This window comes from Trifolium pratense, linkage group LG7 (assembly GCF_020283565.1).
Source record: "Trifolium pratense cultivar HEN17-A07 linkage group LG7, ARS_RC_1.1, whole genome shotgun sequence".
Lineage (NCBI taxonomy): Eukaryota > Viridiplantae > Streptophyta > Magnoliopsida > Fabales > Fabaceae > Trifolium > Trifolium pratense.
The window spans coordinates 30,888,920-30,905,768 of record NC_060065.1 but is presented as its reverse complement, the minus strand read 5'-3'; the positions used below and the strand labels follow the sequence as shown (position 1 = coordinate 30,905,768).

The 16,849-nt window shown below is 33.7% G+C and overlaps 3 protein-coding genes across 5 annotated transcripts; 1 reads left to right on the top strand and 2 right to left on the bottom strand.

Moving 5' to 3' along the window:
- Nucleotides 1-382: 382 nt before the first annotated feature.
- LOC123898267 (protein KRI1 homolog) lies at nucleotides 383-4,151 on the top strand. 3 transcript variants are annotated; one of them, XM_045949182.1, is made up of 4 exons: nucleotides 672-820; nucleotides 1,408-3,334; nucleotides 3,413-3,625; nucleotides 3,812-4,049. In XM_045949182.1, exons 2-3 carry the CDS (start codon nucleotides 1,465-1,467, stop codon nucleotides 3,586-3,588), a joined length of 2,046 nt encoding a protein of 681 aa, XP_045805138.1. In that variant the 5' UTR covers nucleotides 672-820; nucleotides 1,408-1,464; the 3' UTR covers nucleotides 3,589-3,625; nucleotides 3,812-4,049. The 3 variants fall into 3 exon arrangements, with proteins under 3 accessions (XP_045805135.1, XP_045805138.1, XP_045805136.1); XM_045949179.1 differs by having other exon boundaries at nucleotides 383-820; nucleotides 1,408-3,625; nucleotides 3,812-4,151; XM_045949180.1 differs by having other exon boundaries at nucleotides 1,408-3,625; nucleotides 3,832-4,049.
- LOC123898268 (probable 3-hydroxyisobutyrate dehydrogenase, mitochondrial) lies at nucleotides 4,101-9,837 on the bottom strand. The gene is made up of 10 exons (XM_045949183.1): nucleotides 9,635-9,837; nucleotides 9,005-9,093; nucleotides 8,636-8,750; nucleotides 8,339-8,489; nucleotides 8,023-8,105; nucleotides 7,499-7,594; nucleotides 7,252-7,394; nucleotides 6,347-6,431; nucleotides 4,390-4,469; nucleotides 4,101-4,287 (listed from the first exon to the last, which is right to left on the bottom strand). The coding sequence occupies exons 1-10, from the start codon at nucleotides 9,743-9,745 to the stop codon at nucleotides 4,191-4,193; spliced, it is 1,050 nt and encodes a 349-aa protein (XP_045805139.1). The 5' UTR covers nucleotides 9,746-9,837; the 3' UTR covers nucleotides 4,101-4,190.
- Nucleotides 9,838-14,481: 4,644 nt separating this feature from the next.
- LOC123898263 (SNW/SKI-interacting protein A) lies at nucleotides 14,482-16,836 on the bottom strand. The gene is made up of 2 exons (XM_045949174.1): nucleotides 16,646-16,836; nucleotides 14,482-16,519 (listed from the first exon to the last, which is right to left on the bottom strand). The coding sequence occupies exon 2, from the start codon at nucleotides 16,513-16,515 to the stop codon at nucleotides 14,680-14,682; it is 1,836 nt and encodes a 611-aa protein (XP_045805130.1). The 5' UTR covers nucleotides 16,516-16,519; nucleotides 16,646-16,836; the 3' UTR covers nucleotides 14,482-14,679.
- Between the last annotated feature and the right edge of the window lie 13 nt (nucleotides 16,837-16,849).

Below are 16,849 nucleotides of genomic sequence, written 5' to 3'. Positions count from 1 at the left end.
AACATATCTCACTGTGATTGTGGCTTCCAATTGTGATGAAAATAATAAACATATTCCTTTTTGAAGAAGAAATAAACATATTCCTATTCAAATTAAATTAAATTACTTCCTCTTAAATATTTTAATCTTATAACAGAATGATTCGAACTCTATAATTCAAAACACTTATAGAGTTCGAACATGAGTGAGAGAATGGAAGTTGGACACCGTGAGTTCATTTTATTAACATTCTAATTCTAGGATGTGAAACTTGTTCGAACCCTAAGATACAAGCTAAACTTTTTGATAATAATTTCATAGAGGTGAGAAACAATTAGGTTGCAAAAAATAATCTATATTGAGCCCTTAATAAACCCCATAATTTCTGGAATTTTCTCTTTCCACCGTGTTTCTTTTCCACCCCTCGATTTTCCATTTTTGTAGTTGAATAAATATTTCGGAACGCGTTTTCCCAAATATTTTTTCCTTGGAAAAAACTTCAGAATGTGTTTTCCGATTTTTTTTTTCAGAATTTGAACTAAAAAAACTTCGAAAAACGCGTTACAAAGTTTTTATACAAGGATAAAATTGGAAACTCAGGGTAGAAAAGAAACACGGGATGGGAAGGGAAAAATTCTAATTTCTGGGCTTTGGCCCGAGCCCAGCCCACTATTTAATGTATGTTGGACCTAGTGAGGGGACTTAGGGCCATTTCATTCAAAGCTGTCGTTCAGACTTCAGAGTGTTTCTCTTCCGCCGTTTGTCTTCTCCATCGCAATTCTCAAGCCACCGCGCCACTAATCGTTCCTCCGTCTTCTCCATCGCAATTCGACTTCAAAAGGTACTTTTTCATCTCTCTTTGTTAATTTTCGAGGTATTCTTGATTTGTTTCAATATGCGTGCATTAAATTTTTTTGGTACATAATATGTGTGCATTGTTATTATCATTAGTAGTAGTAGTTGGTGTTTTTGCAATTGCAGCTTGTTTATTGTTGCATGAATAATTTGGTTAAGATTCAGGAATTTTGGTTGTTTCAGCTTATAGCTTTCTTAATTTTTACAAGACTGTTTTTTTTTTTTTGAAGAATAATGGAAAATTAGGTTAATTTACTCTAATCAAACACTTGAAATGATGTATAATGTACTATGAAGCACAAACACCAGATACGACACCGACACTCACATGTCAACACCGATGATAATTTAAGAAAATGACAATTCAATGTAATTATATGTGTCCTTGTCAGACACTAACGAATGTCCGACACCAATCTAAGGAGTGTCTGTTTCGTAGATAATGTATACTGCATGGGCTGATTGATTTTTTTTTTATTGGGGTCTTATTGTTTCTTATTGGCTCTCTGTTGCTTAACTTTGTTAAATTTCATTTATTAACATGATAATTGCTTGCTGGATGTTAAATTTCAGGGAATTTACATTTTATAGGATTAAATTGTAGCAGTTGGTGTTGTTACAGTGTAAGAAATGGCTATGAACCTGTTTGATGGAAGTGATTCGGAGAATGATGATATCTCAAAAATTGAGATAAACCAGGAATATGCTCGTAGGTTTGAGCACAACAAGAAGCGAGAGGAACTCCATCGTTTTGAAGAATTAAAAAAGAAGGGTGTTATTGATTCACCTTCGCACTCGGGAGATGATGAATCTGAGTCTGAATCATCTGATGACGATTTGAAAAATTACAATCCCAAGAGTGATAAGGTTTTCTTTGATGTCTTGAATAAGGTGAAGAAAAAAGATCCTATTATAAAGGAAAAGGATGTTAAGTTTTTTGAATCTGATGATAGTAGTGAAGATGAAAGTGGTGATGAGAAGAGTAAATCTAAAGATAAGAAGAAAAGAAAGGCGAAGTATTTGAAGGATGTGGTGGCTGAGCATTTGATTGAGGAAGGAGCCGATTTTGGTGGTGAAGAGGAAGAAACGAATGGAAAACTGAAAGGTAAGAAGGCAATGTCTTTGAATTGGGAGGAGACAGGTTTTGTGAATAATGGGAAGAAGACTTATGGTGATGAGCAAGAGGAGTTGCTAAGGGAATTTCGGGAAGCAGAAAAAGAGGCGTTGGGAGATGGGGAAGAAGGGGATTTTCTCATCCTGAATGAGAAGGCAGGTGAAGACAAAGAAGATAGCGTTGACCCAGAACTTGAGAAGAAACTGGATGAGTATTTCAGTGGAGATGCAGAATCAAATGAAAATTCTAGATTTCTAAGAAACTATTTCAGGAACAAAATGTGGTTAGACAATAAAGGGGAGAATTTGAATGTCGGAGAGGAAGATTTGGAAGAGATTTCAGAAGATGAGATGGAAATTGAGAGGCAGGAAGAATATGAGCATAGGTTTCAAGAAAATCCGGGAGATAGAGTGTTGGGTCATGCTCGTAAGGTGGAGGGATCAGTGAGGAAGAAGACAAACACAAGGAAAGAGCAGAGAAATAGCAAAGAGGAGAGAATGGCAATAGCACAAAAGGAAAGGGAGGAGGAGTTGAAACATTTAAAGAATGTGAAGAAGCAGGAGATACAGGAGAAGGTTAAAAAGATAATGAAGACTGCAGGGATCGATGATGAAGATATCATCCCTTTGTCTGCTGCAGAATTAGAAGAGGAGTTTGACCCAGAGGAGTATGATAGAATGATGAAGAAAGCATTTGATGAGAAGTATTATAATGCAGAGGATGCTAACCCTGAATTTTGCAGTGAGGATGAAGACATGGAGAAGCCAGATTTTGAAAAGGAAGATGAATTACTTGGGCTTCCTAAAGGCTGGGATGAACCTGGATCTGATGGTGGGTTTTTGGCTGCTAGAGAAAAAGCATTGAAAGAAAAGATTGAAAATACTAGTGATGATGATCTCATGGAAGAAGAAAATGAAGAAGAGGAAATTCCCGAGGAAGGTAGTAGTCGGAAGAGGAAGCGTAAAGTTGCACTTTTGGAGAAAGCGAGACAGGCAATGATGGACGAGTACTATAAATTAGATTTCGAGGACACAATTGGGGACCTGAAGACAAGATTCAAGTATACCAAAACAAAGCCTAGCAAATTTGGCATTGGTGCTCCAGAGATACTATTGATGGATGACAAGGAATTGAATCAATATATTTCCTTGAAAAAACTTGCTCCTTACCAGGAGGAGGAATGGAAGCTTAGCAAACAAAAACGATACATGCTGAAGATGAGAGCTAAGGAGATCCTTCGTGCAGCAAGTATGGATAGGAAGAAAAATAAGAAGTCAAAGGTTGATTCTAGTAAGTCAACAAAGGATGGTTCTAGTAAGTTGACTTCATCAAACAATGTTGTGGAGGATGAAAAAGAAAACACAGCAAATTTGGTTAAGAAGAAAAAGAAGTCAAAGATTTCTAGTAAGTTAACTTTGTCAAACAACGTTGTGGAGGATGAAAAATCAAACACAGCAAGTTTGGATAAGAAGAAAAATAAGAAGACAGAGGTTGATTCTGGCGAGTTAACTTCATCAGACCGTGTTGTGGAAGATGAAAATACAGAAGGATCAAAATCAAGGAAAGCCAGGAGAAAGGAAAAAATGGCGCCATTAAAGTTATCGGAGGCAAGACTTAAAGCATATGGAAAACAAACCTGAAAATCGATGTGCGAGGCAACCACTAAAAGCAGTCAAGGTAATTCCTTCCTTTAAAGTTTGCAGCTATTGTTAAATAATGGTTGGTTTAGTAAACATTTCCTTTATTGCCTAAAAGGCAATTTAATTTAACATAAAATTTGTGATATTGGATCAGTTGCATCCCCTTTATATCTTTTTCCCATTCTGTTGGTAATAACATGTTTGTGTTTTCACTATTTTGCAGCATTCCCTTGTTCATTTTAGAAGATTGGAAATTTGGACATTACAGAGGAAAGTGTGCTGGCCCAAGTTTTGTGTGTGGAGAAGTTTTTGTTGTTTGTTTGTCTTTCTAGTTTTCTCCATTAAATACATTATTAATGCATTTTCAGTCATAGCCAAACTGTTTTTGGGATCAGCAATTCATTTTTGACCAATGCTTGTTACTATTTATTGTCTTCATGTTTCCAAAATTGCATTCAGAATTACTGATTTTGGCTATAATTCATAAGTTACTTGTAATTGCAAAACAGAAATAAGAACAATGTTTTTCAATGTCATTGAACCCAAATGATTGTTTTGACATACAAGAAAGAAAATTACGGTAGGTACATGGTCTGCATAATTTATTTGTCAAGAGGCTCATCCATTCCTGCGTAAAAATGACGAAAAGCACATGAAAAGTCTTTTGAATCATGGCCACCATTGCAGAGCTCAGTATATCTGTGTAAAACAAAAGTCTGTTATTAAATCAAATTTGTAATAATACTCTAAACTTTAGGACATCAAAAATTTATGACAAGTTGCCACAGAAAGGTTTCTTACATCTTTTGAGCTTGAGATGTTAGTGGGTATTTACATCCAGCCAGCTTAGCTGATTCTACTGCTAGGTTCAAGTATTTGGCCTATGTCACAAATTCAAATAATTTGTCTTAGTTTTAACAATTTCAAATTCAATTTAAAGCAAAAAAAAAAAAAAACAGTTTATCACACTTGAGGTTAATAAATAATAGGCTTAAATGCAGTTTTGGCCCCCCAAGTTTCACAATTGCTTGATTTTGGCCCCCCACGTTTCAATTGCTTGATTTTAACCCCCTAAGTTTCACAATTGCTTGATTTTAGCCCTCCAAGTTTAAATTGCTCGATTTTGGCCCCCCAAGTTTACCCCCTTTTGCATTTGTTAGCCCCCCCGTTGAATATTTTGATTAAAAATTGGTTATGTAGCATTTTAAAATTAAATAAGTATTTTAAAATAAATAAATAAATAAATTACAAATTGTTTTTTAAAAATAAATTATAAAATATTTTTCTTATTATATGTAGTTTGTAAAATAATTTTGTTATATAAAAAAGTAAAAAAAACATTTTATGAACTATTTTTTAAAAACTTTGTAAACTTTTTTTTAAATAAAAAATAATTATTAAACCTTTTATTAAAAAAACAATTTTTAATACATTTTTATAAAAGCAAATATTATTATTTTTTAATTTTTTTAATTAAAACATATTTTTAATTTTTTTTTAAATGTCACATAAGCAATTTTTTGTCAAAAAAGTCAATGGGGGCCAGCAAATGCAAAATGGGGTAAACTTGGGGGGCCAAAATCGAGCAATTGAAACTTGGAGGGCTAAAATCAAGCAATTGTGAAACTTAGAGGGTTAAAATCAAGCAATTGAAATGTAGGGGGCTAAAATCAAGCAATTGTGAAACTTGGGGGGCCAAAACTGCATTTAAGCCTAAATAATAAAGAGATTATTAAGCATAAGAAAAAAGTAATCACAACAGACTTCATATTTTGAGGTAGAAACATATCTTCTTGTTTGAAAACAAGCATCCTCACTCTATATTTTGTAAACTATGGAACACCACACTGAACACAACATTGACACGATAATAATTTGAAAAAATAGAACTGATTATATGAAACCACGCGTGTCAATGGTAGAAACTCAGGCACACCTCAATCGTAAGTGTTGGTGCAACATAGTTTGTAAATTTTGTATGTACGGAATCCATTAGAGTTTCAAAGAACTAAGTATAAAGAAGGCTCACAGGAAATGTACAAGAGACCACAAGGAACAAAGGGAAAATAGTAATAAAAAGAAAGAAAGAAAGAGATAAACAGCAAAAGGGTGTATCTTTAATCAAGGAGATTGCAAAAATCTGTAAAGAAGAAATTAGGCACCTAGTAAAGAATTTCTGGCAGTTACAAGGCTATAGCTCAATAAGATAGATAGAGCATAAAGCAAAACTCCTTCAGCTTAGTGCCAACTTAAATTTGATTTTAAAATTCAACATGTCACTAGCATGAATTAACATATCTGAAATGAATGACCAAAACACAATGGACAAATCAAAGATGACACAGTATGAAGGAATGCAACAATCGGATAAAGCTTAACAAGATTTAAACAGTTAAAGTATTGCTAGTCAGTGACCTACCACTTCCAAGAGCATAAATTACAGTGAATATAGCTTAACAAGAAGGAATGTATTAAATACGCCAAGACATATATAAGCATCAAGTTTTAGGAATGTATCAAGTTTTGATATATGCAATTTTCATTGGATCACTACTTCCTTCATATCTTATTAAGGTAAATACTCCTATATAATATTGTAGTTAGAAATCCTCGTAACCTTGAGTTGTGAAACTAATCCTACGTGTTTTTCAAGCTTGAATCGTTGCATTCCACTGTAATAACTTGATTATAAACTTCCATCCATATCATCTAAGTATACAAGAACATTTGAAAGTTGAGATAAAACTCGGTTACTTACCATAAGCTTAGATGCAAATCCTCCATTATAATCCTTTGAAGAAGGCACCCCTTCCATCAGTCCAGGAACTGGGTTGTAAGCATCACTGCAATAATGCAACTATTACTATTAATTTTACTGTCGAAGTTTTAAAACGTTAAATTTAGCAAGTTCCTTAATACAGGGTTACGAGTTTGAAAAAAGGAGAATTAGTTAGGGGGTTTGTAAGTTAGTTGATTGATTAGTTAAATATATCATGTATAAATAAAATATTAGGAAATAAATCTCTTCTCCAAGGGATTCCCCTTCACAAAAACTCAACGATTCTTTCCATCCATTGTATTCTCCTATTTATACATGATATCTTTAATTAATCAACTAACTAACTGACTGCTTATTGAAAAATAATAATTTAACTACCTAACAAATTCTCCTTTATTCTAACTCCTAACAGATTGTAAGTTAAGCTATGTATGGAAAATATTATGAATGTTATAATGTACAAGATGCTGAAAAAGCAGTAATATTTCTGTTAATTTTTTAAGAGACTCTTTGGAAAGGTCACTAGTGGTGGAAGGCCTCTATGCAACTAGCTTTGTGTTCCAAAATCCAAATAAAGTACCTCAAACTTATGTCATTTCGAACTTTATAATACTTTCTACTGAATCAAGGAAAACTAGACTCCTACTTCTAAGAACTTTTGCTACCACAAAGTTATTAACGATGCAGACAAATTTTCCACGTAGGTAGAGCTAAGGGTCATTGAAGGAGTTTTAAGAAAAAAGTTCAGGATTCAAACCCTGGAAACTAACATAACTACTAACTTAGTAACTTACTACCATTTTCCTATAAAAAAATTCAGACAAATACACAATAGTCCTGCAGCTAATTGTCACGTTGAATTGAGAGAGAATGGAGCTGCGTACCTACTCCAACAGCGAGCACTGGAGCAGTTAAATATATTTGTCAAGGTGCTAGCAGAAACACCTAGAGATTGGCCTAGAGCGAGGGCTTCTGATATTCCCAGCATACTCACAGCCAAAGCCAAATTATTACAGATTTTTGCTGCCTAATAACCAAAACCAAAGACAAAGTATAAGTAAAATGACTTACAGTATATAAGCAACCGAGAGTGGTAATAAATCCTATTCCGATTTTAATCATGTTACTTACAGAACCACTCCCTGCTCCACCGCAATAGATTGTACTTTTACCCATCGAAAGGAATAAGGGCTTTGCGGCGATAAACGCTTCCTCAGAGCCACCAACCTGTGAAAATTCATATCTTGTTCATTACTAAAACAATTGTCTAAGAAACCAAAACTTTGCTGCAACTGTTTTAGCAATGTTATGTAATTTTCATGCAAGGACGTAACACCACGGCCTTTGTTAATTAATTAATCAAACATTTTAATGCATTATTAACAATATTGAGAAAAGTATACCGAATATTACAGTATGCTCCCCATTTTGGTCTTAGGAGCATCAATTTGGTCCTTGAAAGATTATTTACACCAATTCGGTACTCCAACGATCATTTGAGAGCCTATTTGATGTGACTGATTTTTGAAGACCGTACTGATGTTCCAAAAATCTTTCAACGACCAAATCCAACAAGATTCGGAAAGATTAGTATTCTTCTGGTTTCCATGATCAAGTCTTCAACAGGTTGGAATAAAACAAAAGCGAAGCCATACCATGAAAGTAAGTGTCCCAGCTTCTGCTGCAATTATACTCCCGGATACAGGAGCATCCAACTTTACAGGCATTTCCATATCACCTACACAATGTATAATCATTTAGTACCGCGACATTAAAACGAGTAAATAACTCAGCATAGTATAACACAAGTTAAAAGACATTCTCATAAAACTGTCAAGGAATTTTCATGAACAACAAATTAGTTGCTGATGAATATGATATACATTCGATGGTTCTAGAAAGAATAACGAATCCACAAATGCAATTCAAGTTAAATGTAGTTTACTTGGACGACATTTTACTTTAAGTTACCTTTCTTTTCTTTTAGAATATAATTAGATATTGTAGCAGAAAGATTTCTTGATGTTTGTGGATCAATAGTCGATGAATCTATCAATAACCATGGCCTTATGAGTTTCCCACCATGAAGCAAACCATTTGGTCCAGTATAAACATCAATCACCTACTTTAAGGGAAAATCAACAATTATATCGTAGCTATAGTTAACGGAAAAGTGAAATCATAGTTGAAATTAAAGAATAAGTTGTTGCAGAACTATAAAGGAAACTGATTAACTGAATCTACAAACAAATGAATGAATGTACTCACATGAGCAGAAGAAGGTAACATTGTAATTACAACATCACTTGCTTCTGAAACTTCATATGGTGTTTTCTTTGTGGGAACCCCCATTTGAGAGAACATCTCGAGAGCATCATTGTTTCTGCCAATATTTTAGAAATTCAATTAACGACATGAAACACTGATACAGTCACAGACACGACACTAACACGCAGACATTGGTAATAATTTAAGAAAATAAAAATAATTGAATGTAACTATATGTGTCAGTGTCAAACACTGAACACACGATCAATCTAAAATGTCGGTGCTACATCAACACTATAGACATTGTTCCTAAATTAACAAAAATTAAACAACCTAATCATATATATTATTAGTGGCAAAAAACATTACTTGTCATGAACTGTAAGATTGAATCCAGCTTTGATTAGATTATTCGCCATTCGAGATCCCATGTTTCCAAGGCCAATGAATCCAACATTCTGTATGTAGTGAATCATAGACAATATCAGCTAAGACAACAAAAGTATAACAAATTTACAAAAGCATCAAATTCACTTGTCTATCAACATGAAAAATTGTAGCTGAACAACCTACAAAAAAACAGTTAATGATGTTTCAACACAAACACAAGAAATGAAAACGGTATAATTTCAGCTTTTATAAAGGCAAAACCAATCACTTTTTTTTTTTTTTGGCATTAGCTTTCTGGTTCCCAAGTAAGGGGCACCGGTAATCCAGAGTTGGGCTGCGGGGTTCGGAAAGTCTGGCCAATAATTGTTCTCACCAGGAACAAAACCAATCACTTTAAATACTCACTTTGAGATAAAAACATAACCCCAAAAGAGAAAAGTTTAAAAAAAGCATAAGAAAAGTAATAATTAATAATTAATGTGATAAATTCAATAAATATTGTTAAGTACCCAGTTATAATTAGCATGAAAGATTCTAACTTTGCATGTTATAAGAGAAGAAGAAAAATTGCATGTTAAGGCAAATGATCACAGTAGAGAGAGTAGAAACCTGCAAGTGATGATTGGTTGAAGAGAAAGTTCTTGCTGCTGTTGTTGATGGGAAAGTTTGAGAATTGCATTTGGCAAGAGAAAGCAAAGATCTTAACCTGCTAATCTTCATAGTTATCTTCTTTATGGCAAATTCTTGTGTTTTTCATTATAAATGATGATTGTGTTTGTGATGATCACGATGAGTTGGGTTGCTGCATTAATTTAACAATTTTAGAATACTTTTCATTTTATTTATTTATTTGGCGGCTAGAAATTCCAAAAGTGAATAAATGAATGTACGAGGATTCGAACTTCGGTCTCTCATGTAATATCTGTACTAATTAAGCTAGGATTATACAGACAATATACTTTTCATTTTGGTAATTATATAAATGTTTATTTTCTACATTAATATTATTGATATATTTTGAAACATTCAAAGGTGCATGAATTCAATAATAAATATTTTATTAAAGAATTCAATAACAAATATTATTTATTGGTATAAAAATTTAGTAATCGATTCAATGAGATTCAATACTTAACATATTTTAATGGATTTGATATAATATAAAATTAACGTCTCTCTTCAATTTATAATAGTGTTTTTTTAATCTCGACTATATATATCTATAACTTATGAAAAATGATATTCAAATACAATTATCAGACAAAAATACAACAAATATACACATTTTGTTTTTTTAATATGATTTATATGCATCGATTTCCATGCTTGTGAGTGGAGAAAAGATGATGTCATTCACATAATTTTTATCCTTTTAACGTATTATCTCATATTTTATTCATCCTAAGCCTTTTCTAACATTGATCTTCATTACGGTTTTAGTGTTATTTCCGGTGAGTTTACATATTTTTGTAATTTAATCGCCATTCCTTCCAATATTATACATGGCAAAATAATATTTTGTACCAATAGAGGTGCAGTTAAGTCTTCAAAATCGATAAAAGTTGTTATGACACTTATCACAAGAGTGATAACCACTAACCATGTTGTTTTCGATGTTGAAATTATTGAAGTTTAAATGAAGTAAAGTTTTGAACAAAAAATTATGGTCAATTTACGATTTTAAAATCCTTCTAGGATTCCTTGTGATATTTTAAATAAGTGAGATATGGATTTTGAGGAGAATTTTGTTGAGAAGAAAACAAAGTTTGACTCTTTGGTGCAAAATCAAGCATTGACTATGAAAATAGATTAAAGTGACCATGACTTCATTCAATTGATTCAAACTCAACAATTTGTGGTTTACTTATTATATTTGATGAACTTGACTTAAGGGGTATTTTGTCTTTAAAAGAAAGATTTAGGCTTGTAAATCTTTGTAACATTGCTAAGATGTATGCTACAATCTTCATAACATTGCAAAAGCTATGAAGATTTACAAGACTAAAGGTTTCTTTTAAGGACAAAACGTCCCTCATGTCAAGTTCATCAAATACAAGCAAACAATAAATTGTTCAACTTGAATCAATTGAGCGAGACTGGTGGTCACTTTCATCTATTTTCACAGTCAATGCTTGATTTTGCACTAAAGGGTTGAGTTTTGTTCTCTTCTCAATAAAATTCTCTTCAAAATTCGTATCTCTCTTATCAACAATGCTCAGGAATTGGTATTTGTGTGAGAAGATGATCAAGGGCATTCTGTTATGGCAAGGATAGATTGGTGGCGTATGACACTCCAAGCAGCTTCTTAGACTGAATGTTTTAGTAATTTTGATGGTAAAATTAATAGGTAAAGTTGCATAATTGTAGATTGCAGTGATGCTTACAACCAAGTTCCTGGACTGATGGAAGGGGTACCTTCTTCAAAGGATTATAATGGAGGATTTGCAATTAAGCTTATTGTATGTAAATTGAATTTTATCTCAACTTTCAAATGTTCTTGTATATTTTGATGATATGGATGGAAGTCTATATAATAAGAGTTTCACAACTCAAGGGTACGAGGATACTAAAGCAAGCAAGTACACAAAAAAACTTGCATATATCCAAGTAATTCTGAATTATAGCCAAAATCAGTAATTCTGAATGCAATTTTGGAAACATGTATACAATAACTAGTAACAAGTTTTGGTCAAAAATGAATTGCTGATCCCAAACACAGTTTGGCTATAATTGATTAAATAACTTCTACTCACCAGCTATCCACTGAAAAAAGTAGAAATGAATCAAAATGTTGATGAGACCAATATCTATATATATAAATCCTAGATAGTTGTGGAATTGGCTATCTAAACCCTAATCCACAAACCAATGAAAACCTTTCATTTAGCCACATCATCCACTTACATCCATTTTATGTGGGGTACTAAATGTAATTATTATTATTGTTATTATTATTATTATTATTATTTTGGGTTATTATTCATTTTAAATTTTTTTGTTCATTTTATTATTTTGTGTATTTTATTGTATTTTTTTCAAAAAAGTTCATGTTTTTGCTAATAATCTTTTGTCCAATCTTTATAAATATAAGGAGTTGGTCGATTGTCAGGACTATTTTCTAATGTTAGTAAAAAAAAATAGATAAAATAAATTTTACTAATGGTTGTTATGCCCTGTATGATTTTTATCATATTCGATATTTGAGTATGAGTTAAGTTGGTTTATCTTTGCTCCAATAAGTTTCAAATTAATATAAATGTCAAATTCGATAATACAATAGTTTTTTGGTAAGAGATAATTAAGTAGTTTATCCAACTCAGAATCCTCCAATGAGATTTATAATATAAATAAAAACTTATGTTTCAATATCGATTGTTTTCCATGGTCAATTATATGTTATCATTTCCATAGTTATTTTGAAGAATGAGTTAAAGATATTGCTAATCAATGTTAATGAAGAAGATACTAAAGTAACTTCAAATGTGATGTATAAATAAGTTTTTTAAATGTATAAACATCTATATATATAATTCCTAGATAGTTGTGCAACCACTAATCTAACCCTAATCCACGTCAGTCACTTATATCCAATTAAACCACTCAATAATGTCACATACTTCTACTTACATCATTGTCATCTCTATACACTTTTTCATATGCCTATATTTATATACCTATGACTTTTCATTATACACTCACTCAACTAATAATAATAGGTTTTACTAAATTATACGCACTAATTAATCTTTTATACTATATATTGAATTATGTCCAATTAAGAATCAAATGCACAGTGTATGAGTATGACCACAAACTGTTTTCATAGCGACATGACAATTTATGGATTACCAACTTATTTTGGTAGATGCAATAAGATCCATTGTAATCTTTTCGAAATGTATAAACACATCTTTAATATCTGTCTTATATTTACATCATTTTTTTATTATTATTATTATTTTGTTGTTGTTGATGTTATTATTATAATTTTCATAATACTCATTGTTTCAATTTATACGAATGATTTTTCACATTACAATATAAAATACAGTATAATACCCGTGCATCGCACGGGTGTGGGACTAGTTTTTTACAACCCAAGTAAAGCATCTCTAAGTCTCAATTGCATTTCACAATCCATGATATCATCAAATGATTGAAAATACAAAATAGTAAAATTTCATTATCAGCATTCAGCAGCTTCAGTCGCAACTAGCTTCAGTATACAGTATCACATCACATTTTGTATATTTGAATGTACATTGCAGAAGAAAAAAAATCTAAACATGAATTTCGGGATTAGTACAGAATACAGAAAATCATGCAAGCTAACTATTAGAGCTTATTGAACACAATCTTTTTCAGATAGATAGATCACTAATCGATATGTTGAACTTGCAGAAAAAAAATACAATCGTATTTCATTCCAAAATGTTATAACACAGATTAAAAAGTTCTTATTGAAGCAAATTCAAATGTTTCAACGGAAAAATATGGAAATGCCATGAAACTTACTTAATCATCTATGTCTTTGTTATGACTCAACCAAAGTATAAGCCTCTCTAAAATCATTATCATTAAAAACAATTAAGTCCATCATGTGAATGTGACATGAGAATAATAGAAGGGGCTAAATAAGCTTCTACTGCTGCCCATACCTATGGGGCTAGATAATGAGGCCACTGAACAATAAACATAAAAAACATGCCGCCTATGGGGGAAAAACATGTAGTGAAAAAATATAATAGATAATCTAAACATACAATGGTTCAAAAATTGAAATGAATGATTAGATGTTTTGGAAATTACCAGATAGAAGCACCGAGCAACGCAAGCAAAGAGCAAATCGAAGATGGATGTTTTCAGATATAAAACTGAGTCTCTCCTAGGAGGATTTTCCACAGGTTCTGTTTCCTTCTTTTATGTGTTCTCAGTTTTATCAGTCTTCTCCGTATCATTCGGCACAACACTTCTAGAACTGGCATCTCTAGCCTTGATAATCAAAAGCACAACTTGATACTGAACATATCATACCCTCATTTGTGGGCTTCAAATGTTGTCCTATGGAGGAAACTTCTAATACACAGTTCTATCAAATTAAATGATACACATCCACTTGAATTTTTGGTTTAGGTAATGATTTAACACTATTTTACATCTCAATTGACAATTTCTACTTTGATAGAATAATTCAAACAGCAATAATAAGCAAACGTATTATCCGGCATTGAAAAACTTGATAACTCTTAAGTACATTAAAAATTCCATTCTAATAAAGAACCATCAGTTACCATAACATGAAAACAGAAAGACTAGACAGCAGTTCCAACATAGTCTCTACAAGTGATCAATATCCTCATTACGAGCAACAACAGAAATAATCAACGGCATAAATCAAACAGCGGTAGCAGAAAGCAAATGTAGTATCATTAGAAACTTGAAAACTAAACAGTACATTTTAACCACCAAACATTTCATAGAGATAAATACCATTACATTTCAGATAAATACCATAAATAAGTATCAAAACAAATACAAGAACATTTCACAAGGTGACAAAAAGTAAGTGATAACCACATCAAGGCATGTCAACCTATGCATGATAAAAATATGCCATTAACACTGTTCTGCTTAACGGCCCCTCTCGAACCTGCTTAACGGCCCCTCTCGAACCCGATGCGAGTTCTGCCCGAACCTCCATCAGAACTGTCTCGCATCGAAGATCCTGCGCTGGCTCTCATCGTTCCACCACCACCTACGTTGTCCAAGGCCTTCTTACCCTTTTTGACCTCGGTCAAGAACTGATCAAGACCAAATGGATCAGCTTCTTCGCTCTCAAACTCGACCGGTCTATCCCTTGGAGGTGCCCTTTCGGAAGCCCCTGTAAATCCTTTGTCGGGCTTAAAGCGATCAGTCTTCATAATCTTCTCCAGCTGCTCATCTGCACCTCCATAAGTTTCATTATCAACATCCTTCTTCGGTCTGTACAGAGTGGAAAGTGTTGGCTGTGCAGTGAACAAGCCTTTGTCATAAACATTATACTGATCATCAGTGGCAAATCCAGAAGACATTCCTTTATCCTGGTTGAATAGCCTTTCATCATACATAACCTCTGTCCCTTGCTTAGTAGACGCCAAACCAAGAGCAACTTTCTCACTTATATCACGATCCCTATCTCTAGTAATCTTGCTCTTCTTTCCCATGGCAGCATCCTTAGCCTCTAACCTTCTCTCCCTCTCCCTCTCCTTTCGCCTTTCCTCACGAATCTTCTCACGTTTCAGCCGCTCCTCTCTTTCTACCCTACTCTCCTTGGGATAGTCCTTTTCCCTTTCCCTTTCCCTATCCCTGTCCCTACCCCTATGCTCATACTCAACACTCATGTCACCATCATCCACACCACTTCTTTCCGAAACAAGAGGAACAGCAGCAGGGGGAGGGGGGACACCAATTCTATCTGCCCGCGCTTTCTGAGCCAAAGCCCTCAGCTCCTGTTCCTTCCTTTCCTTCTCCTTCAACAGCATTTCCTTCTGAACTTTAGACCTCATAGCAACAGCTTCTCTAGCCTTCTGCTCTGCAACATACAAAGCCTCAGAAAGCTTCGCAAAATTATCATTAATCTGAACCTCCTGAAGACCTCTACCATCAGCAGCCAACCGCTTATCAAGAGGAATAGTGTAACCCTTAGGATTCTTCCAATTCGAAATACAAGGAGGTATCTTCCAATCCTGCTGATCTTTCACAGTAACAGGCCTAGGAGGCGAATGCATCACCGGCACAGGAGGTGAACCGGAAGCCTTAGGAACACGCTTATGCTTGAATTTCGGTGGCTCAAGTGGATCCACGGGCATCTCAACCATCCTAATAACCCTCTCCCTCGCACCCGAATTAAAAGCAGCATTCTGTTGCGAAGGTTTATACTTTATATACTTAGCATCAGAATTATGCTGCGGCACATTCTTCGGCTGTGCCGCACTAAGCCTGACATTAACAATCTTCTCAAGTGCAGCTTTTGTTTCCTGCATCGTTTCATCGATCTCCCGCTGAGCCTCATCATCATCAACATCACTCATTTCACCATCCTCATCGTTTCTCAAAATCTTAGGTATCAAATCTTTATGCTGAGTATAAACAATTTTCTTAGCATTCTCATTCTGTTTCACAATAGCATCATAAGCAACTTTACCATGTGCATCAACCGTCACCGGAAGTATCGCCGAACCTGGTTTAGCCGCCTTATTCCTTCCCATATCAAGCGGATACTGCGCCACATGAATCTCCGGAAAAGCTCCACCTTCCCCAAAATCTTCAACCTTCCTCGGAACAAAACCCGACCGCTTCATATACGGCGGTACCAATTTAGGCTTTACAGCAGCAGCTTTTTCCTCTTCCGTTGTGGTGAATCTCTGCTTAAACCATGGATCGTTGCTGTGATCGTAATAAGTTGTTGTTGATGATTTCGGTTCGGGAAGAAGCTCCTTCAAAGCCGCCATGGTTCTGAAAAAGAACAAATTTTTCAAAATTAAAAAACGAAAACCTAATTAAGAATTTCAAAATCGAAAATCGAAAAACTGAAAAAACTAATTACGAATTTGAAACTAAGATTATTGGAATTTGAATTACCCCTTATAAATATTTGAGCTTGATCGGTGTAACTCTACAATTGAAGAACAAGTTGTTGCAGAGAAGAAAGCTTAAGAATGAAGATCGATGATGTTAGGGTTTTTCTGATTGTAATTTTATTTTTGTATGAGTGAATGTTTTTTTTTTTTTTTGTTTAATTCAAATGCTAGTTACTTATAGGCCTATTGGGTGAGTTAAGATAAG

Bases quoted from the DNA above. Each gene is read 5' to 3' on its own strand.
- LOC123898267 (XM_045949179.1), top strand. From the start codon at position 1,465: ATGGCTATGAACCTGTTTGATGGAAGTGATTCGGAGAATGATGATATC.
- LOC123898268 (XM_045949183.1), bottom strand. From the start codon at position 9,745: ATGAAGATTAGCAGGTTAAGATCTTTGCTTTCTCTTGCCAAATGCAAT. The intron at 9,094-9,634 runs GTTTCTACTCTC...CACTACATACAG, and splicing joins CAACCAATCATCACTTGCAG to AATGTTGGATTCATTGGCCT. The intron at 7,395-7,498 runs GTAAGTAACATG...TTTGGTTATTAG, and splicing joins GTGGAGCAGGGAGTGGTTCT to GCAGCAAAAATCTGTAATAA.
- LOC123898263 (XM_045949174.1), bottom strand. From the start codon at position 16,515: ATGGCGGCTTTGAAGGAGCTTCTTCCCGAACCGAAATCATCAACAACA.